Source organism: Musa acuminata, chromosome BXJ2-5 (genome assembly GCF_036884655.1).
Source record: "Musa acuminata AAA Group cultivar baxijiao chromosome BXJ2-5, Cavendish_Baxijiao_AAA, whole genome shotgun sequence".
NCBI classification, from domain to species: Eukaryota; Viridiplantae; Streptophyta; class Magnoliopsida; order Zingiberales; family Musaceae; genus Musa; species Musa acuminata.
Window position 1 is genome coordinate 40,495,413 of NC_088342.1, and position 23,028 is coordinate 40,518,440.

At 39.1% G+C, this 23,028-nt stretch overlaps 3 protein-coding genes across 4 annotated transcripts; 1 reads left to right on the top strand and 2 right to left on the bottom strand.

The window, feature by feature from the left end:
* Positions 1-1,627: 1,627 nt before the first annotated feature.
* LOC103985706 (E3 ubiquitin-protein ligase At1g63170) lies at positions 1,628-8,039 on the bottom strand. 2 transcript variants are annotated; one of them, XM_009403500.3, is made up of 5 exons: positions 7,252-8,039; positions 4,885-5,004; positions 4,657-4,789; positions 3,568-3,726; positions 1,628-2,046 (listed from the first exon to the last, which is right to left on the bottom strand). In XM_009403500.3, exons 1-5 carry the CDS (start codon positions 8,019-8,021, stop codon positions 1,873-1,875), a joined length of 1,356 nt encoding a protein of 451 aa, XP_009401775.2. In that variant the 5' UTR covers positions 8,022-8,039; the 3' UTR covers positions 1,628-1,872. The 2 variants fall into 2 exon arrangements, with proteins under 2 accessions (XP_009401775.2, XP_009401774.2); XM_009403499.3 differs by having other exon boundaries at positions 3,568-3,729.
* Positions 8,040-8,851: 812 nt separating this feature from the next.
* On the top strand, positions 8,852-9,860 carry LOC135611802 (CEN-like protein 1). Its single transcript, XM_065107441.1, has 4 exons — positions 8,852-9,123; positions 9,191-9,252; positions 9,335-9,375; positions 9,467-9,860. Exons 1-4 carry the CDS (start codon positions 8,923-8,925, stop codon positions 9,682-9,684), a joined length of 522 nt encoding a protein of 173 aa, XP_064963513.1. The 5' UTR covers positions 8,852-8,922; the 3' UTR covers positions 9,685-9,860.
* A 2,916-nt stretch (positions 9,861-12,776) lies between these two features.
* Positions 12,777-17,679, bottom strand: LOC135612795 (homeobox-leucine zipper protein ROC5-like). The gene is made up of 10 exons (XM_065109474.1): positions 17,516-17,679; positions 16,786-17,124; positions 16,482-16,705; positions 16,276-16,393; positions 15,509-16,195; positions 15,324-15,425; positions 15,028-15,243; positions 14,111-14,285; positions 13,662-14,032; positions 12,777-13,427 (listed from the first exon to the last, which is right to left on the bottom strand). Exons 2-10 carry the CDS (start codon positions 16,945-16,947, stop codon positions 13,068-13,070), a joined length of 2,415 nt encoding a protein of 804 aa, XP_064965546.1. The 5' UTR covers positions 16,948-17,124; positions 17,516-17,679; the 3' UTR covers positions 12,777-13,067.
* Between the last annotated feature and the right edge of the window lie 5,349 nt (positions 17,680-23,028).

A 23,028-nucleotide genomic window follows, 5' to 3' on the forward strand; every position in this document is an offset into this window, starting at 1 on the left:
CAGCTGCAAACAAATCATTTTCAAGATGTGCAGTAAAGTAGGAGCCACACACTTTTCGAACCAATAATTGTCGGAAGTAGTGAACAAAAGATGGAAGACAGTTAATGATCTCATGGAATGCAGAGAAAAATTGAACCGAATACAACTTAACAGTAGAAGAAACAGTACCTACCAACAACCAGCAGAACTTGACAGTAAAAGAAACAACCATCACTGCCCACGTTCCAATAAAGAATAAGCAAGTGTAGCTTGGTAAGCTTAAAGAGAAATTACCAAGAAAAAAAATATATATAAAAAATAAAATAAAGCAAGAAGCACCTCATTGCATATTTATCTATCATCAGACAAAACTTCAAACTTGCCAAAAATTAACAACCAGTTCAATAGGGACAATAAAGAAAATAGGTTCACCATCTACAGGTAATAAATAATAGAACAATAATGACGATGTCTATGTACATGTATTCATGGTGAGCAAAGGTAAAAAGCTTTCACTGTTTGAGAAAGTAAACTTACTGCAGCTACATCACCAATATATGTCTGTCCAAATCAGGACGTCGCTGAGATGTTTTCATCTTAACCGCAGGTGCCAGGTGCAATTAGCACAGTCCAAAAAGTTCCAGGTCTTGAGAGACTAAAATAAATGCTTCATGATGATAATAATGATATAACAACAATATAGTTTAGAATTCAACATGAAGTCTCTCACCTGTAGATATAACAACAAAACCAAGACAAGTTACATGCATCATCATCATCATATCAACGAAATCACCGTTCTGATGAACAGTCTTCTAAGGTCTCTGCAAGAGAAAAACAATACTTTATGACAGTGCATAAAATGTGGAGGAAGCCAAACTAATAACTAATAGGGAAAGAGAAATGAACATATCTGAGAATGGTCCATTAATGCATGCCGTACTGTGCCTTTGCGTGATATCAGTACAAAAGAAGCACTGAAGATTGATTGTCAGCATTACATTTCGGGTGTCAACCATAACTCCAACAACCAAAACCAAAGCAGCAACATAAGAGAATCAAGAAAACAGAAGCTCATCTGAAGGGGTTTACCGGACTCTACGTGTTCAAGAACGTCACCGGCGTAGATTATATCCGAGTCGACGACGGCGTAGATTATGGCCGGGTAGATGAACCGAATTCTTGGATGGAGAAGAATAAATAGTGCCGTGAACCGGACCCGGTTTGGTTCTCCTAATCAAGTCCGTACCCAACAAATCCCGAGTCATTAGCCCATCAAATGAGGCTTATTCGGTCGAAGACCTCATCTTAACCCTTCGCAAACGAAGTATTTTTATTAAATGCAGACTTTATGCTGCACCACACGTAGAAAACTCAATCCATGGATTGATTGAATCAAATCGAGCATAGTTCGTTCGTTCTTGCACATCTCAAGCCCGATAAATCTGAGGAAGTATGAACCATTGAAAGTATATACGTAGTATAAATGTGTTTAGTGCAACGCCACGACGTGGGCAGAGACCCCTCTCACCGAAGGGTTCCTACATCAAAGGTTCGCCATCTCAAAGCATGATTGAGTGCAGATCATGTGTCTGAATAAATTATATGGAGAGAGGATTTGAACTCTTTATGTGAAGGGGACAGAAAATAGAGCAACATTTCCCGAGTCCAACAGGAGCATCAGGCTTATGAACAACATTTTCATGTTGCGCAACAATTTTTTTGTATGCTACATATGTCGAAAAGATTATCCACCAACATAGGCCACAAATTACAATAGTCCATGAGGAGGCCTACCACCAGCAGCAGCAGCAGCAGCAGAAGCAGTAAAAGTTCGCTCACGTCGTCATCTCTTTACACATAATAATCACATCTTTTAGGTGGACAGAGGGTCTACACCTCCTCCGTTCCATGGTGGTTGCTTTTTAATATGTTGAACTTGCAGAGTGGGCATGTAGCATTTATACGCAGCCATTTATCTATGCAGCTGCAATGGAAATGGTGACCACAAGGCAGTTCACGCAGCTCCACACCATCGTCATACGGAGACAGGCAAATGCAGCATTCCTGCAGGTAAGAAAGACACATGATTGTAAGTAAACTAGATTTGGTTGCTTCGAGTTCATGGAAGGAGATAAAAAGGACAATAAAATGCTAAGGTTCGCCAAGCTATCAGATCAACATACAGGAATAACCCTGTTAACATTTAGCAGTAAAAAAGAAAAAAGTCAGATAACAAACAAACTGGTCTGATATTTAGCCATGAGTTGATTCATTTGTCGGTATTCTCACTCTGACAAAAATGAACCTTTTTCATGCCACTTTGATATCTAGTTAGCTTTGGGACGGCTAGAATCTGCTTTAAAATGACATTGATTTGGAGATAGGCAGTCTGAGTCAAAGTGACATTTTGTCCTGAGCTGAGGATTGTAAAAAACATGAGATTCTCAAAAAATATCCAATAGCTGCCTCGATGCTGGAAAGATCTGATGTTGCATAGCAAAATGAAACGAAACCTATCTTGGTTAAAGCATCTATACTAGCATCTTTCAATAACAATTATAAGCATCTACATTGAATCGGTGGTGACATCTTTCCTATTCATTGAATTACACTGAGAGAGCTAGGGATCTTCTGGAAAAAATTGCTCTGCCTGTTCAGTAAATATCAAGCTCCCTATCGCCTTGCAACTTTTTTTCCTGTCAAGCCCAGTGAAAAGTTACTCATGAAAAATTAGATTGCTCAAGCACAATTGGACTCGTGCATACTGATATGACTTCATCAAACATTACACTGGAAGATCTTATGTTGATTGTTTTCTATAAAATGCATTAAGCAGGTTACCATCTTAGCCATGGAGAACTCATGTGGAATCTCTATAAAGGCTGAGCATGTTTTCATTAAAGTGTCAATTATCTGTGACCAGAAAGCCATCAACTAGAAGCCCACCTTGCATTAGAAAGAAAAGTATAAAAATGCTCTGGTCAAGTGGTGAAAGGCACAATTGTTTCATGAAAAGAGTTAGACTGCCATGGGAGTAATGGTAGAGAAGAAGAATTAATTTAAAACAAATAAACTTACAACCAAAGAAGATAACCTCAAAAAGTAAGAAAAACCAAATCAACATGAAAATTAGATATAAAACTGATTTTCTTCAATGCCTTGACAGGAGGGAATAGGGATAACACAGTGGTTTAGAAAAACAAGGGAACATCAAAGCGATCTTCATAGATGGACCAAATGATGTTTAAGACTAGATATGGACCAAATGATGTTCAAGATCTTTAAATTTAGACTAAGTATAAAACCAGGTCGTGGGCTTCGTTTGATAAATAGATTATCAATATATTTAACAGATCTCCACCAGGAAGCCATCATTTGACACTTACAACTCCAATTATGCCTTTAAGTGATTTAGAGAAAATTTTCTTGCTTACTGTTCCTGGGTGTCTGCCTAATGATCATACCACGCATGACAACAGTGACATGTAAAGATCCATAAAAGGAAAATAAAATTAAACACAAACTAAAGCCTAAAGAGAAAAACAAGAACTAAAGCTTAAAGATAAGTCAAACTGAAAAGCTTACAGCATCCTCGGCTGAAAGAGTGTGCTCCACGGGTGGATCACTGCCACACTCTATCATGATTCCACCAAAAGGTCCGGATATCTCAAGTTTTTCAGGATCTCCAACCTTATGAAATTTGTACTTTGAAAGTTGGTGTATATCTTCTTCAGACGCTCCTTCCTGCTTAAATGGTGAAATGAATGCATCACATACTTGATATTATACAAATCATAGATAGAAGTCCCATATGACTGCAATATATGACATGCCAACCCATAAGATTCAAGCACTGCATTGACAGAAAGCAACAGCATGCATTAAGTACCATGGCACAAACTGCACAAGTGGCCAGCCAAAATAGACGCCATGTGACATACTAACCCTTGATGCAAGCTCTTACCATGTCTTATTAGGATCCAGTAAAAGAAATATTTCCAGACATTCAAAAATAACTAAAGAACCCACTTATACCATGAATGAAGAGAGAAGACCCACATTTAACCAACTAATTTCAATGCACATAAATGTGAAATATCTGTGATAATTTAACCAAAATGAACAGATAGAAGTACAAAGGTTTTAAGCAAAAGGTCACTATGAAGCAAAATATTGTCCTTAGCAAATCAGATTAATGAAATGAAACTAAAAATACCAGAGTTCAGCTAGCATAATATAAACAAATACATTATCATCAAAGGAAGTACTAGATAGGGTTGGTATTCTAAAAGATCAGCTCAGGTGTGTACAATTGCATAAACTCATATAAATTTATTTCCCATATTTTAGCTAGAGAAAAGTTTATACATCTTTGATAAGCACCCTCTTACACACCGCTGTTGATAACAATTGCATCAACTTCAAGAGCAAAATGTCAGACAAAACGTTACTCAAGTTAGTAATACTCCATATAAAAAGATCAACCCAGAAGAAAATTACCAAAAAAGATTTACCAAGTTGTGACATGGAATGATTGTTTTCTCAACCCTTATCTGGAAAGAATATAAAACCCAGTCTAGCGAATTGCTTCAAATATCAAAATAATCAAGAAAAGAAGGAATAGCTACAGGATAACAACATGACATGGATATAATAACACTTGAGGTGGCATACCTGGTCTGCAACAGCATATAAAATGGCAATGATGCATGGCAGACAGCAGCAAACAGCAATACCAACCACACAAGCCAAAGCAACACAGAAAACAACAAAGAATACATCAAACGCCAGAAAGATTATGCACAGCCTGCAAAAAAAGAAAGGTTCAAACTTAATTCTGGAGTTCATCATGGTTCAAACTTTACTATGCAACAAAATACTTGATCTATATCTTAGTCAAACCAGTAAAGTTGGGGTGCATCATGGGTCAATTCTTGGCCTCCAGCAGATACCCAGTAAAATCCAATGATCCACCATATGAATGAGAACATAGTGTTTGCAGACTCCAAATGCTTTACAACACTGCCAAAAAAGGGAACAGACGAAAAAAGGTAGAAACTTGGTATCCATGATAAATAAAGGTAGAAACTTTAATAATCTTATGTTCCTATAGTATACAAAGGGTATTATATAGAGAAAAGAGGAAAAAAAATTAATAAACCTACACGGAGATCAACACATTATTATTCATAAACATGGTCATGGCCCTTTCCAGAATTATGGCATCTTAATACAGAAGAAAATTTTGCAACATTGATACAAGTAAAATGTTGATTAAAGATAAATTTCACAATGTGACTAGATATGTGAAAATCATGAAGTCTATAATTGGTGGTTCATGTACATAAAGTCCTTTTAAACTAAAATGGCCCATTTGCAGCAGTTGTATTTAATAGAAAGGTATGGCTACAAAGAAGCAAATATATATAGTATATTTTATTGCCTCTAAAGTTTATGTTAAAGGAAGCAACAACAGAAAGAAAATCATACAAAGACAGCCAGTTCAAGAGGTCCTAACCACTTTGGAGATAATAATATGATTTGAACCATCACACATCTTAAATGTAACAAAAGTTTCAATAAAGGATCTCCATCCATAATTGGCATGTTCATAGGATCTGTGATGGGTAACACAAGCCAAAAAGAAACAAGACGACCTGTCAGTATTCCCTCAATGCAGCACAAACCGTATGCCAATACTGTGCCTGTACAGTTCCACACTTGTCAAAGTCCGAATAAAAACCTAGCCCACAGACACATAAGATTAACCCCAGGAACATTTTTATATAATTATACTTGACAAAAGAACTCGTGCGTCATCCATTTAAATAACCCCCAAATCCAAAGTATACAGTATATTAATAAAGCAATCATTACTAATGTTACAATTTACCTCCCTGGCCAGTACTTCTCTAGTTCAAGGATGTGAAAAACCCTCCCAAAGAGAATTGGAAGAGAAAAGGAAGGTTGTATAGCTGAAAATTTTGGAGAAACTGCAAATGAGATAATTGAAGTGTCCCTTACAAGATTTATTCGAAGGATATTATTGCTGAGCTCTAAATTATTAGAGAAAGAACAAGAAAAACCATGTCTCCTTAATTTGTTTCTATTGTTGAATGCACTCAATCAGGGGTTTTCGGCTGATCACTGCTCGTCAAAGGTTTAAGAGAGGTCACCAACCCTTCTCCTCAACCTGGTAGGACTCGGTGAACTCTTTTGCGAGTAGGGTAAAGGATCCCTTTCAGTCACAGGAAAAGGGTTGCCGGACCAGATAGTTGGCTGCACATGTCTGTTGAGCTTTGCTTAATGAGAAACCATGGCCACTGGGCTTCTAATACTGCTGCTTTTGTATATACTGCCTGTTAGATTTCTCAAAGTTATTTTTTGTAAAGAAGAAGAAATACCAAACATGCCCTTAACTTTTACATTTAAATTTGATACAGTCACAAGTCAACCCTTCTCCTTTCTAATAACTTCCTTTTCTTTCACTATGCTCTAATCACCAAACATCAAACGTCAAAGCAATCAGCATTGTGTATGATATTATTTTCTTTCTAGATAATCTGCTGATTTCAAACAATTACCAGCAGACTTTTATATGCTTCCATTTATAAATAATTAGGTGTAATCCTGATAGAGATCAAATGAGGCCTATAGATGTTGTCATTAGGTGATATGAGTTAAATATGATTAGTGGTGTATGGAGGAAGGTCGCAAGACTTCAATAAAAATAATGATAATAATAAAAACCTTAATGCTCTTGAGTTAACGAGAGATATTGCATTACACAAGGGACAATGGTGAAAAAAAATCCATGCGACCAAGCGAAATGGTTTGGTATGGCTTATTATTCGTATTGTTATGAACAGAAATCCCAGAAAAAGGGTGGTTGATATTTGTTAACTTTTTTCTAAACAGAGACCGGGAGAATGCATGGTTTTCCCCCATTGTTATCGGAAACAAAAGCTCTTCTGCATACATGGATTATCTCCTTTACCATAGAAGTCCATTCCATTTTCCAGATATTTAAGTAGGGTATGGCATCATTCTCATTCAGTTATTTTTTTCAGATCAAATATTATATCTCATAGCCCAGGATAATTACTACATTGAATAGGAACATCATGCATTCAGAGATCAACAGAGAACTATTGTGACAAATAGTAAATCTACATGCATGTGAATATCAAGAAGAGGAACGAACAACAGCGGAATTTTGTTAGTGTTGTAAAAGATGACTAGTAGAATGCAGGATAACAAAATCCTTACCCATTACTATCTTCGTCTTGGTGCTGCGCATCATCCGCAGATTCTCCGATCTCCCTTGGTGAATTCGAGCCCGAGCTCCTCCCACTACTGCCCTCTTCCACGTCCAGAATATCCTCCTCGGTCGGGTGCCTCCGCCGGTACTCGATGCACACACAGACCATATGCAGCAGGCACTGGAACGCGTATCCCACGATCCACAATCGAAGAGGCATCGACGGCGTCTCATCACGGCTCAAGATCAGCACGCCGACAGCGACCCCCACGAAGGCCAGGTTCCACAGGATGTCGAGGAACACGACGGGCTTAGAATAGGCCCAGTCGTTCTGCCGCTCCTCCAGATGCTCCGCCGCCGTCTCCCGCACCATCATCGACGGCTCCCTCATCATCCGCCGGCCGCTCGCCCGGCGGAGGAACCAAGCGGCACTGCGGAGGCTGGGGCCTCGCCCGTACCGGCCCGCGCCGCCGAGGAGCGGGGCCGGGTCTACGCTGCCTTCCCCGCCCGGGCTCGGAGGCCTCGTCGTCGTCGTCGTCGTCGACATCCCCAATATCGAAGATCTGAAATCGGATGCAACTCTCGTCCTTGTGCCGACCCTAATCGATCCTATCGCTTCCGATCGTGGCGATCCCCAAACGAAGATCCTCGACGAGGAAACCCTTGGTGTGACGGAATCGGAGCCACTTTTCGTCGTCTCTTGATGAATCCCCACAAACGATGATGAGGGCGGGGCCAACCGCGTATAGTCTCGACGCGTAACCGCGTCAGTTTGCATGTGCTAGCTCTAGCGGTGTAAATATGTCACACGGTACTCTTTTAAATCTTGGAAACCTCTCTTATAATTAATTCTAAAAAGTATCAATAATTAATTAATAATGCAGAAAGATCTTTAAATTATTTGTGTCGATATATTATACTTCTAACGGTCATCAATAATAATTAACCACGTAGAAAGATCTTTGAACTATCTCAGGGGAAGTCAAGACATGGAAATAAATAACAGGATTATTCTAAATGACCTAAAATATATGATTAACTCGCTCATTAATTTCATTGGATTTGAATCACTTGTCAAAAAATTTTGAAGTTAAATAAATTAACAATAATATCTATAAGATTTTTATAGATTAATCTAATATTAAAAACTATACCAAGGAAGAACAAATTCTTTCGATTTTAGGATAAGACAGAGACTCTTCCGAAGGATTCTGTCTACCTACCGTCTCCATTAAGCTGGCCCGAGCGAAAAAGATATCCATCAAGCACCAAAAATCATACACATCTTTTCTGATTTCCACCTCTGACCAGCAGACAAATGTATGCCCGTGGATGTCAATCCCATTCTGATTCCTTCTCTAACGCAGACGAAACCTTTCCCAGCATCCATTACCCGAAAGATATCATTAACAAAGGCGAAAGGTCCACTCCTCCGTGCGTAGACTTTGTGAAGTTGTTCAATCAGTGCTCCAGTTTATGATGATTTCAATCCTCCCATCATCTGTCCTCTCGACACCTCACGGCACGAGAATATCTCTTTTTGATCTCCGTGGCCAGCTTGCACTACTCCTTCCCTCTATAAACCCTACCGGCTCCGAAGCAGGAGCCACAAACTTGTCTGCACCTTCTCATTTAGAAGCTTGCAGCTTTCTTCGAGTTCTTTCGATCTCGCTGAGACGATGACCAAAACGTTGGGTCCACTCGCAGTGGGGAGAGTGATAGGAGATGTGTTGGATTCCTTCGTCCCTGGAATGAAGCTGGAGGTTGCTTACGGTCATAACAAGCAAGTCTACAATGGCCATGAGCTCATGCCTTCTGCGGTGTGTGGAAGACCGCGGGTTGAGATCGGTGGCGATGACATGAGGAGCTTTTATACGCTTGTACGTAACGTATGATTCTATCAACTTTGATCCAACATATGGAGTTAATTTATGCGAGCATTCGTAGGTTTTGACAGACCCAGACGCTCCGAGCCCCAGTGACCCTCACTCGCGAGAACACCTCCACTGGTTAGCATGCAGCGTAACATTTCTATTACGGTCTGTAAAGTTCGTATTCGGTGCATAAACAATCTGGGTTTGGCTTCTTCAGGATTGTTACTGACATTCCCGGCACGACTAATGCATCGTTTGGTGAGTAGTAGGACTCGAACACGTTCTTCCGATGCTCATCTTTTCATGGTTGATGCAAGTGATGAAGTGCCGGTTAGTGTGGACGATGCAGGTAGAGAGATAGTTAGCTACGAGGCACCGAAGCCTTCCATCGGCATCCACAGGTACGTGTTCGTCCTCTTCAAGCAGAAAGGGAGGCGAACGGTGTGCGTGCCGGCTTCGAGAGACCACTTCAACACGCGAAGCTTCTCCGAGGAAAGCGGCCTCGGACTGCCTGTGGCTGCGGTCTACTTCAACGCACAAAGAGAAACAGCTGCAAGAAGAAGATGAATCGTGATTGTGATGATCAGCCACGAGTTTCATCTATGGAAGTGTTCTTACGATGAAGAAATGAGCAAGAAAATTATATGTAACATTATTATCTTAGTGGTAAGTTTGTTTGAATAAGTATGTCCAATGCTTGTTAAATCAGACAATTATAGCTAATAAAGAACTTATCAAGATTCTGATAACTCTTTTTTGAGGAAACAAAACACCTTCGATGAGTATATAAGTTTCCATTGAAATGTAGATTAATTCCACAAATTATCATTCATTCTATTCCGTATCCATCGGTCGTCGTGACAAGTCAACGTCATCTCGGCCATGCACCAAAGATTCCCTCGATATTAATAGTGTGCAGCATCTACTTTACCGAGCAGTAATGACCAATAAATCAACGCCATCAACAATCTTGCCCTCTTAAATGACCTTATTCTTTGCCATGATATTTATCCTTCCATGGGATATAAAGAAAAATATTAATCTTTTTAAATAATATATATATATATATAATCAAACTGTTTAGGATATATTTAATTTAAAATCAACGAATAATCAAATCGATTTAATTTCGAGTCCAATCGAATCGATGATCAGAACGAACTATCAGAGTCTCCCTACGTAAGAGTAATGGGGTTGTCAAGATAACGTCTGGTGCCAGTAGGACGTGACCTCTGAGTAAGGCTTGACAGGAAATGGTGTGAGGATTGTGGCTGGCGATAGGAGGTGCGTTTGGCAAGGAAAAGATGCAGAGGGTGACTACAAGATCGATTAGTTTGCTCGGTGATGTGTATGGTCTAATGTAACATTGTCTTTCGTTGGATTGAGATGCACTGATGTGGAAGAGATGTCATCATCACCACATGACCTTTATGACGTTGATATGCATGTAGGTGATGTTGTCTCTCGTCAACATCCAAATCTAATAACTAGAAGAAATCCACCATTTTCTCGAACAAATAATAAGTTGGAGCATATCTCATTCATTAACCTATTTCAGCAGTTTAGTTACCATGTAATCATTTCAAACAATTCAATCGAATATGACTTTTAGGTTAAACTTGTACCAATAAGATGTAAGTAGAATATTCATCTACGCCCCCAAAACATTAATAGAGTGAGCTAATTTATTATTGAAATATTACTATTTGTATTTCCTTTTTTATGATTTATAATTTTTTTTTATTTTTAACTGTCTTTTTATAAATAATTATATATATATATATATATATATATATATATATATATATATATATATATTTCCCTCCTACTCTTCTTCCTTTTTCTCATCGTCCTTCTCCTCCTCTTCTCTTTCCCCTTCTTTTTATTAGATGTTTATTGTCTTTAAAGTTTTTCATGAACAACATACTGTTGATAACATCAGAATGATGAAAATTATTTTGGAAGAGCATTATTTGGTTTTAAATTGGTTTTGATAATGCATCTGTAAATACTATTTTGATCCTTAATTACAAAAAGTGTGTCAACCAACTTTTGGTGGTGTCTTTTTCTATATTAGCTCCTATATATGTAAAAGAAATCTAGATTTTAAAGATTAAAATGCTCCTGTAGATGAAACTTTACATATTAATTGCTTAATAAAAGTTTTGAGTAAAAAAAATTATTATATACTTTTGTTACAAATAATGTTAAACAAGTAAGTTTATATCCACAACATTGGAATGTCTGCAATACCTTATTCAGTGTTTATTATCCTACCACTCATATATTTTTAATTATATATATTAATATTGTTGGTGCTTCAAAAGAATATCAACATGATCATGACTTAAATATAACTATTATGACAATGAAAACAAAATGGATGGATAAATTATTTTCTCGTTATTCCATTGATTTATCTTGTTGCTTTTGTTTTTATCCTCGTAGATGGTTTGAGTGATTATTTATATATTTATTATGAAAATTTAGGATTATAAGTTAATATTGGGAAGAAAATTAGAGTAATAAAAAAAATTGGTCATTAACTTAGACTATTATAGTGTAAAATTTAATAGACAATAAACTACTTTTAAAACCTCTCCATTTTTGGATTAAGTTAGCAAGAATAGTAGAATTAGTAAGGGAGCAAAATTATTATTACAAAGATAAACAAAAATTTGAGGAGATTATTAGGCTCAAACTTGGAGCTTAAATTTAGTTTGATAACAATAAGTATAGAATTTTTAATTGTTCAAAGGTGGATGCCAAAGACAATAACTTTTCTTATTTTGACAATTACAATAAGATAAATATTAGCAATCTATGGAAAGTTTTCAACACACAGGAAATATATTATGTATGAAACTTGTTGAGTATGACCCTGAATCAATTTAAGCTTAAACATATATCAATGATTGGAATAAGATGGAGAAAAAGAAGAAGAAGAGATCATCCGCAAAAACAATGACTACTTATTTAACGTATCAACCGAAAGAACAATCAGAACATCCGATACCAAATTTATAATTTTATTTTATATATATATTTTTTTATTTGACTCATTATACACCCATTTTTTAAGCTTACAAATAAAATTATAAAGTTTTTATATTTTAAGTTATTTTTAACTAATATTCTTAAAAAAAATTAATGATTCAAATCGGAATTAAAACCATCAGAATTAGAATTATCGATTCCAATTCTAATTCAAGAACTGGCGATTTTGGAACCTTATGACTTAAAATATCTAATCATTTTCAATCTCTATTATTTTCGATTTTGGAACCTTATTATTTTCGATCTTGAATTCAAGTGATCAGCAAAATAATCAGCTTATCATGTTACATAGCTGATTATTTTCGATCTCTATTGAGATATTTAAGTTGATTAAAAATCTTGAGACACAAAATGTACTCATAAGAATAAATCCTCTAATTAAAATTTAATTTTAATACATCAAAAAGTTTGAATTTAATTTAAAACTCTTATCAAGTAGATAGACACATCTAAATACAGCAGTTTATTTATCCTAAATTGTAGACTACAGATTGTGTTTTTCATGTATACCATAGAATTCTTAGATCAAATATGTAGCATGGCCTGTGTGAGATGCATGTTACATAGTCATGGAAATGAATCAAGGAGGAGGAAGAAGAGTATGACTTCCTTACCATCACCAACATTTATTGAACTTGCTACAACTCAACCATCTCGTTCTTAGATGAAACCCAATAGTCGTAAAGCACGCGTACAACATAGTCTTCCACACACGAAACAAAAGCCACACGACAACATCAATTGAATAACGCAGCAGGCGGTGGAGCGACGGCATTTAGAGACAGAGTCAATGCCCGAACCACCACCATCGCTCGGTGCTAGGGATCTTTGTTCGCGCGGTTCGTTCTTGACTCAACCCATGCCATGGCACTCTCCCCTACACTGCTGCTTCGTCAAGGCTCGCAGTTGAGCGCCGCCTTTATCTTTTGGACGGTGCAGGAGATTAGGTTGTTGACGGTCTCCACCGACTCCACCGTCAGCTTCGCAGTTGGCTGGCTGTTCACTAGGATCTGGAACGCCACGGTCAGCAGAGAGCCACCGGCCTTGCGCGCGCCACCGACGCTGCCGCTGGGTAGGCCGTCCGGGAGGACAGCGAAGCCGGAGGGAAGGAGAGCGACGTAGGCGGAGTCACCGCCGCTCATGACGAGGTGCATGGCCGGGATGTCCACCGGCGCGTACACCACCAGCGACCCCGACGCGTCCGTGCACGTCTCCTGCAGTATCAGCATGCTGCTCTGATTCGCGTTCATGGCCTGCAGATACAACTCAAATGCTGAGGCGCCACATTGCTTCAAGAAACAGCAATGCAACCACATAATGATAAAAGTATGGATTGAGCATGAGGGAAGGTTACTATGATGTCAGGGGTGAAGAAGAAAGGACAGCTATGAGCCAGTCATGCTTCTCATGTCAAGTCTAATGTCACTAGTACGTTTGTACGCTGAGGAGAAGGAAGAGCTATGGAAGTGAGGTAAAAAGATACTCACGCTGGCTCGGAGCAGGGAGACGGCGTTGCCGGTGTTCTGGCCCTTAGCGATGTGGGCCATCTCCTGCATGGGCCCGCCGTTGGAGAGGATGTCCCACTGGCTGCGGAGCTGCTCGTTGCGGAGGAAGTCGAACAGGCGCTGCGGTGAAACTGGGAGCCACACCGAGGTGGCGGCGCTAAGCACCACCCCCGGCGGTTCCCCGGGGTCGGCCACGCTCTGCCTCGTCATCACCCGCACGTCCTCCCCGATGTTGATCCCGCCGCCAAGCTTTTTCCACTCGCGGGCCGACGATGCGCAGACGCCGGCGCAGAAGTTGTCGGTCATCCGCTGCGCCAGCTTCAGCATGCTCCTCCGTCCGCTCGGCGTTATCGCTGTCATGGCAATACGACCACTTCTGCTGTAAACAACTATTGCACTTATACGTGTTCGTTCTTCGCCAAGAAGCTTACCGGTGTTGTCATCAGGAGGGAGGGAGGAGGACATGAGGATGGCGAGGGACTGGCACTGGCGTTGGAGCGAGGCCACCCAGCGGCAGGCACCGAGGGCCAACCCGGAGAGCAGCAGCGGGCGGTACAGCGGCGGGACTGCCGCCTCGTCGTACTCGGCATGCTCCACCCATGTGACCTGCGCACCACCGTCGTCGTTAGTTCATTGAATCTCCCTTCTCTCTCTCTCTCTCTCTGCTAGGTCGACGCTACAGTGCACGTTGTCACTAGGAGACACAGTTCACTCTTCCCTATGCAAGCTTGATACTGCACACGACTTGGGCTCTGATGGACGCCAAAAGCTTTGACTATGAGAACCAGTGACTGCATCGATCCAAAACAAATGAACAGAAGCAGTATATACTACTGAACCCTCTTAAGAATAGGCCTCGAGCTATTGCACGGGTGTTAGCTTAGATGACTAATTAAAGCTAAGAACTGGAATAGAAATGGGATTAGAAACAGCAGGCTCCTTGCGACTAAACCAATCTAGATGTAAACTAAGTCATCGTAATCCATGTTCGAAGAAAGCGACGCACAGCTCACGAGGGACGCGACATTTTTAATGTTTATTTGCAGGAGACGGGGACAGGAAGAGAAGAGACTTCCATGTCCAGACTAAACAATACAAACTGTGATCGAAAGACATGGGCGAACCCGGCGGCGGAGCCCCAACTTAGGGCTTTGAGAGCCCGGAGAGAGAGGCGAGATAGGTTGCATAAACAAGACAGCAGGCAATCTTAGGGTGACGCTCTCGATGGGGAAGAAGAAGCATCTAAACCTCTAAAGAAAGACGCACGAGAAGTCAGCGTGGGGAGACGTGCAACTCCAATGGAAATGCACGAAACGGAACGAAGTGGGGAAGGACAGTGATCAATTACCTTAGAATAGCCAGTAGGCGTATCTTGCACCACACATCCGGAAGGAAGCCTGCGGCATTGCGTCTTAGCCGGTGAGGCAGATGGGGTGCCTCTAATTCCGTCGATGGAGACGTCAACTATGGCCCAAGCGCCCTCAGTCAACTGCTTGCAGAACCTAAGGAAACGGACTTCTCGAACAGGAACCAAGGGAGACAGAACTTGGAGCTCCGCATGCATCTGGTGGCACCGAAAGCAACAGGCATCAGATTCGGTATAGATGAATGAATCAATAGCTCATGAGTGATGCTTGGACTCACAAGCTGGAGTGCACCATTGTTAGTCCCACCCAGGCCGCTGGAGATCACGTCCGCAGGGCTCGCTCTTGCAATCACAGACGGGAACATGTCTGCCCATCGAGCCTGCTCATGAATCAGACGTGAATTCATAAGAACCTTGATGGATTCCAATACAGTGCCTGTAACGCAAATAGATAAACGCTTACAGCATCCATGAGAGTGTCAACAAGGGAAGAGCTGTTGATGATGACCACCCCGGTCTCCCTCGTGGCCTCGGAAACGAAGCCGGTGGGCCTGGGGCCGATGCACCGGGAGAAGCACCGGTCGTATTCGACGTGGTTCAGGGTTTCTCTGCCGGCGTCCAAGCTCGGAATCCACAGGGGCTCCTCCAACTGGGCCATCTTCACCAACTCGTCCATGGCTACGAGTGCAAGCTCCAAGAACACGAACCTGTCCGGCGATTTGTCCACGCCGCCTACGGCCCGCGAGGGAGTTATGACGGTGTCCAGAGGGCTTGATGCCCCAGAAGGGAGATCAGTCAGCGGAGGCAACGTCGCGGCGGCCACCGTGCCGACGGAGGCAAAACCATTCGTTCCGACCGCGAGCTCCAGCGACGAGTTCGGCAACGGGAGAGGGAGCGAGCCGGCCAAGGCGGAGACGGGCTTTCCGAGAAATTTCCCGGCGAGGGCGCGGACGCGGTCGAGGTCGTCTTTGAGGCGAGCGTTATCGATTCTCAGGTGCTGCTCCTCGAGGGAGATCTCGCTGAGTACCGCCGGGCCACCACAGTTGCAGCACATGGGGTTCCTCATGGCCTCTCTGATGGATAGGTTCTCCGCTCGAAGCTTGTCGTTCTCTTGCCTCAGGATCATGTTCTCGTGCCGTTCCATCTGGGTCTGGTTTCCACGATTTGCAAGCACGTGAGAGATAAAGATCGAACTTTTAGGGGAGGGATGGCCTCAGGAAGAACAAACACCTTCATCTGCGTTCGTCTGTTCTGGAACCAAAACTTGACCTGGCGAACCTCCAAGCAAAGCCGGTTGCTGAGCTCCATCCTTTGCTTCTCGTCGGGGTGAGGGCACTCCTTGAAAAGACTAGAAACAGGGGGTCAAAATGTACTTTTTCTTCGGGGGATGCGAGTAGAATCAAAAGGTACGAGCTCGACGCAAATGGATCCCTTACGCTTCCAGTTCCTGGATCTGCTGAGGGGTGTGGCGGTGGTATCTCTTCTTCTTCCGAGGGTTTTCTTGCTCCAAATCGTCTCCAGATCCGCCTTCCAAGTTATCGCTCCCCGATCTGCTCCCGTTCTCATCTTCCTTGCTCCGACGAGCAGAATCCAGCTGCCCTCCACCGCCGCCAACCACCGGGGCCAAGTTCCGAACTCCGTGCGCGTCCAAATTCGTTTGCTGCGGAAAGTAACCCAAACAAGTATACCAAAACCGCTCCAAGAACGTGTGGGAGAAGGAAAGAAGAAATGGTGGGTTACCAGGGCGAGGGAGAGACCAGGAGAGCTGAACATAGACTTGTGGAGCGAGGACGAAAGAAGGCGCGGGTGGGAGACGGCGCCGGCAGGGTTGCCGAACGGCATGTCGCCTACGAGACGAGCGCCGCCGCCAGAGCCGCCGTCGTACAAACTCCCAAAACTCATCAAAGATCCCTTAGTTGTTCTTCTCAACGTCGCTTCGTTCTCCTTCGAAGACGCCTTCTTTTCCTCCGAGTAGCAGTGACGGCAGTGGCAGATCTACCGAGTGCACTCGCCTCCCACACGATTCTTCTCGATTCAGCAAGGACATGCAGCAGCACCTCGAGGGGATCGAACCGAAATCTAACGAAAAATGAAAGAAACGGAAGAGAAAATGGGGAAAACACACCAAGAAAGCAAAGAGCAGAAGGGAGAGATCTGAAGCAGAGGCGAGAGGAGGCAAAAGCATCAGCTGCGGGATGAACAAATGCCTTCAACACCCTCTCTCCCTGTCCCAAAGTCAAGGGAGAAAGACAGAGACGTAAGCCAAGCAAGAAACGCTAGCGCCTCGTTCTCTGTCCCGCTCCCTGTTCCTCGCCTAACCTCTCGAACCCCATAACCCCAGCGTACCCCCTCCAACATATAAAAAGCAAGAGAAAGGGAAGCCACAGAGCCCGAGCTTTCCTCCCCCCTTCTCTCTACTTCTGTTGCATGGCTCTGAACTCTTTTTAGTAGCGAAGCACAAAGATCGAACCTTTAGAAGCTCAGAGACCGTGGGAGGTGGAGTACAGTGGGCGAGGCGAAGGCAGGGGGGAAGATCTTTATACGCGGCCGCTTCGAGGCTGCAGAAATCAAACAAAAAGGTGATCTTTTTAGAAAGATCGGGAAAGGGAGAGCTCAGTACAGAGAGAAAGAACAGGGTCGGTTGGCCAAAAAAAAAAGAAGAAGAGGGTTGGTTGACTGTCCCGTCCGTCTTTCTCGTAAAAGCTAAATCTAAAGTCCACACCGTATCGCCTTCAAGAAGGAAATTTTCCTCATTGTAAAACAAAAAGGAGAAAATTTCCACCAAAATATTAAGTTATCGATTTGAATCAGAGATATCAAAATAAAAAAAATGCATATTTCTGTGCTAAAATTAAAGTATAATTAGAATATTCATATATACAATTTTAACATATAATATTTATGTACTTATATCTAATTTTTTTACTTGATACAAAAATAAATTATAATATTAATTTATAAAATAAAAAGTATCATATTATTAAGAATTTAAAAAGTTAGATGATATATACTAAATTTGATTTATCATTTATTGTATATTAAATTTTATATTTATATTAGTGTATTGTTACACAACTTGTTATCTATATGTGAGCGAAACATGTATACCATTTAATATAATAAAAATATATTTTAAAAAATATAAATTATGTGTATTATGTAATTTATTAAACCTAATTTTTATGTTAAAGTTGCATTCAATATTATAAAGCAAAAAAAAGAAATGGTATTTATTAACTCTAATTCATCATTTATTAAACGCGAGCTTATACGTTGAATTTGACACTCAAGTTCTTAGAGACTGAAAGAGTCAGATGATACATATTAGCAATGATCCATAATTCATGAAACCTATGTTTCTAAGTTGAGTTTATATTCATTATTATTCATCAATTTTAAAAGCAGACTTGTGATTGTTGTTCACTGATCTATAAAATATTATTAAAACGTGCAGAAATATGCAAGAAATCTCCTCTCACTTTCTACGTTTGAGCTAAGAAAACGAGAGTTCAAAAGCTGACAGAAAAGGCAGGCCAACAGTGTCTCCCACAAATCTCTTTGTCTTCTTCCTTCCGCCGCTTCTTCACAGGCGTCCCCGACTCGAACAAAGCATCCAACAGCGGAAGACAGGAACACCAAAACAAAATAGAAAGGAAAAAGTTGGAGGAGGACATCTCTTGCACTCTCCCTCCTCGTAAAAAGAGCAGATGCAGAGAGAGAGAGAGAGAGAGAGAGATTCTTCGGCCGTCTGATCTGAATCAGACGAGCGAGATGTGGGGATGGGGGACTCGACGGAGGAATTGAAGGCAGAGGCGAAGGTTGGCGGGGAAGTGGGATTCTAGTAATAAATTAGTGGGCCGGGGAGTGGGAGCGAGATCCACCGTTGGGGCTTCCGATCAAGGGTTAGGATTGTCGTGGCATAGGTGGTCGCTGGGTGGCAGCTTGCCGTCATTAAATGGCCTCCACCAATATTTCATGTGGTTCATCACTCATGCATCTTTCCAGCATCAATGTGCTGTTTTCTTTATTATTATTATTATTATTGTTATTATTATTATTATTATTATTACTATTATATGAAATTATTTAAATACGAAAATAAAATATTCAAGAAGGGTAATTGATCTTGTGATTTCAAGTATATAATAATTATTAAAGGGATCGATCTTGTGATCCTAATAAACCCATGCGTGGAACAATAATCTCAAAAATACATTTAATTAGAGTGAAGTAAAAAAAAAAGAAACTCATTTATATATTTAGAAAAATGGAGATGAAAGAAAAATTAGAAAAGACACGTTTTAAACTGGTGGACTAATCAATACAGATGTGGGCACAATTATCACTCTATGAATGTGATATTATTGATCACCTTTTTGTCTGATATGAATCAAAGATCTGAAATCAGCCCATATGCATTTCACCCTCGTGGAAAGTAGATTCAAACAGGCCTCTTGTGATACTGCAAATTATTATCCGACAATTGTGTCCATACTTTGAGAGGTATATATATATATATATATATATATATATATATATATATATATATAGAGAGAGAGAGAGAGAGAGAGAGAGAGAGAGAGAGAGAGAGAGAAGACTAAGACTAGTGTTATGTTGACTATTGTTATCAACAGCCTTATCATGATGATGATGATGATGGAGTACCTTTTGATTGATATGCATGGACAAGATAAAGATGAGGACGATGATACAGGAGCTACTTAGCAATCATGCATCATCATCATCATCATCTTCTCATGCTTGAGCAAAAACTTTTCTCTCTTAAGAAAATTTAACGTTTGATGCTCATTTCATGTGATTGTGTCATGGAATGATTCCAAAAAAAATCTAAATTGGCATGAACGTGAAATTTAGCTCTTTTCTATCTTTTTGTTTTATTTTTTTGTCTCAAGTTATCAACCAAGCACTCTGACAGAAAAGAAAACATGCAGATTCGAAAGTAGATGTCAAACACAATAAAGACAAGCAAACCAATGTGTCTATTGTGAAGCATGATCGTCACGGTGGTGTCCGCTTTGTCTTCTTTGGTCACGTACTATTTTAACTCTTGCCAAAACCTTGACGTTGGATATTGAATTGAAAGTTATTTTCAGATAAGGAGGAATTGATTTAAAAGTTTAGTTAAAATGATGTCTTTGTCTTACTTATAATTATATATATATATATATATATATATATATATATATATATATATATATATATATATATATATATATATATATATATATATATATATATATACTAATAAAGTCTTCTTAAGAAAAAAAAAAAAGAATACTTGTATTATGGATCTCACAGTGGTTATCAATTTGCATGGAAAGAATCATAATGTCATTTTGTTAAATCAATAATCAGAATAAACAATCGAAAGCAGCATTAATGGTGATCTTCACATAAGCCAGAGAAATGTTTTTATACCCACTTAATCCAACACTTACTAATATTTGATCTAATGATAATATACCAAACTCAAGTTATTAATTTGAAACCTCATTCACTTAAAAGAAAGACTAAGAATTTTTGTCTCAAGATAATATTAAGCCATGGTTAGTGATAAAACATAGTAGGACTTTTACCAGTTACCTAACTGATTAGAAAAGGATGTAATACATGCTTAAAACTTGACACGTAAACTAAACTTTAATGTGTGCTATAAGCCCAAATAAAAAACTGAGTATTGTATGAATGACCAAAGCCAATTTTCTAAAGATTATCCATATATATATATATATGTATATAATCTTTTGATTGATTTTGGGATAGATTTGAATAGGGAGGTGTATCCAAGTTGGATTCAGATACCTATATGTACGGTTGGATTTGGGTTCAGGTACCCTACCAAATGTCCTTGTATAGGTAGGAATGACATTCTGTAACATGACAGCATATTCTCACATATAGCATCAAAGGGAGATGCTGGAAGCTACAATTTTGTCAACTATTTAGTCATAATACGTGAAAAAGAAATCTTTCTAAGATCTATACATATGCTTAAAGCATCGTAAAATCAAAAAAATAAGAAAAAATGATAATAAACATGTTAGGATTATGTTATGATAGTTTTAAAAAAGTTTAAATAGGTTTAGAGATAATTTTTCTATTTATACTTGAGTTACACTCGATCAGAAATTTAATATAAAAACCTTTTATTTCGACAATTGGTAATCCTAAAATCATAAAAATTAGAAAAAATAATGCTAAACATATCATAATTATGTTATAATAGTTTTCGATAAGTTTGGATAGTTTTAAAGATAATTTTCTTATTTATACTTGTGTTATGTTCGGATTATGCTCAAGTTACGATTAATCATAAATTCAATATATAATTTTCATATTTCGACAATTAATAGCCATAAAATCAGAGAAAATAAACAAAAGTGATACTAAATGTATAGGTTATCTTTATCAAATAGACTTGAATTTAATTCATTTAGTTAAGCATATTAGAACATTAGGGTGCTAAACTTTCTAATACGTTTTGTAATATACATATGTTTGAATTTCTCGTTGTTTATTATCCCCTAAACTTTGGATATAATATTCATTATTTATAATCTTTATTTTTGTAGGTATATATAGAATAACATCAGTACGTAGATTCCTCCTCCTGGGGTAAGAAGACATATCATAACTTAAAGATTTATATTAATCATTATTAAATTATATGTAACCAATTAATTTTTTTTACCAGTGTAAAGTCGAGGAAGCATGAAACACCCATTCCTTCTTCATCTCCTCCACCATCTTGTCCTTCCTTAGTTACCACTAAACCTTATCATAATACATAATCAGTGGCCATTGTTACATCCATCAATTTAGATATTTTTTTTATAAACCAAGTATTAGGAGTTAGAGGGCATATGAATTTTATTTTCTCTAGGGTGTGTCATTATCATGTTCTTAGGAGAATATAATTTGTCATCTAGTTGATATTCCTAATATTTTTACTTATCAATTTACTTTATATAGTAATTTGAATCATTCGAACAATGGATCTATTTTTATGTCTGGTTGTATCCCAATTAAGTTTAACTCGAGTGATGTTACTCTAATTTTGAGGATTCCTGATTATTGAAAACTCATAGATATTGAAGCAATAGCTTCAAGTTATCATGACCTTAATGTTAACTCATATTCCTAATTAATTTTTGATTAGTTTAAATAATAATTTAATAAATCTATATAAATATACAATAATTACATAAAAGAAAATAAGGAGGGGAGAGGAGGTTAGAAGGCTTACGTGGAGTGTAAGAGTCGAAAACGAAATATGTTAAGAGCTAGTCCTAGACAAGATACAATCAAGGAGTTGGATCAATTATATTTTCTGAGTTAATACATCGCTTTGAGAATAGAAATTTTCTTTTTTCTAAATAATCTTTAACATAACTTATCTAATGCTCTTGGCCTTACATAATAAAATGGTGGTTGAATGAATGGTGTTATAGAAGAGGTGACGCATAGAGTGGTGTTGATTGATGGGGGCAATCTATCTCTTGAATAGATAGGACATCTATCCCTCAAAGACTCTCTCTTCACTTTGGTTCTTCGTGAATATAAGCTCTCAACTCATAATTCATTAATTAACTCTAAAATATGATATTTATAATTTTTTTGTAAAGATAGATATCGTTTGGATGAGTACTACATGCTTCTTTCTAAAAGAAAAATAGGTAAAGATCTATCGGATGAAGACCAATTGTCTATCCTTAAATGAGTGTCATATACCTCTTTATGTAAGAATGATGGATAGAGATCCAAATGATTATAACAAGTGTCTATCCTTATATGAATATCGTATACTCTTTTTTAGAACATAGGAAGTTAGAGATTAATAGGATGAAGACATATGTCCACTATGTACTTTAAGATATGTGCATGACATCCCTTTTGATGACTCATACACGCTCAAGAAGCCTAATACAAATATATCTTATATCTAAATTCTATTATAAAATA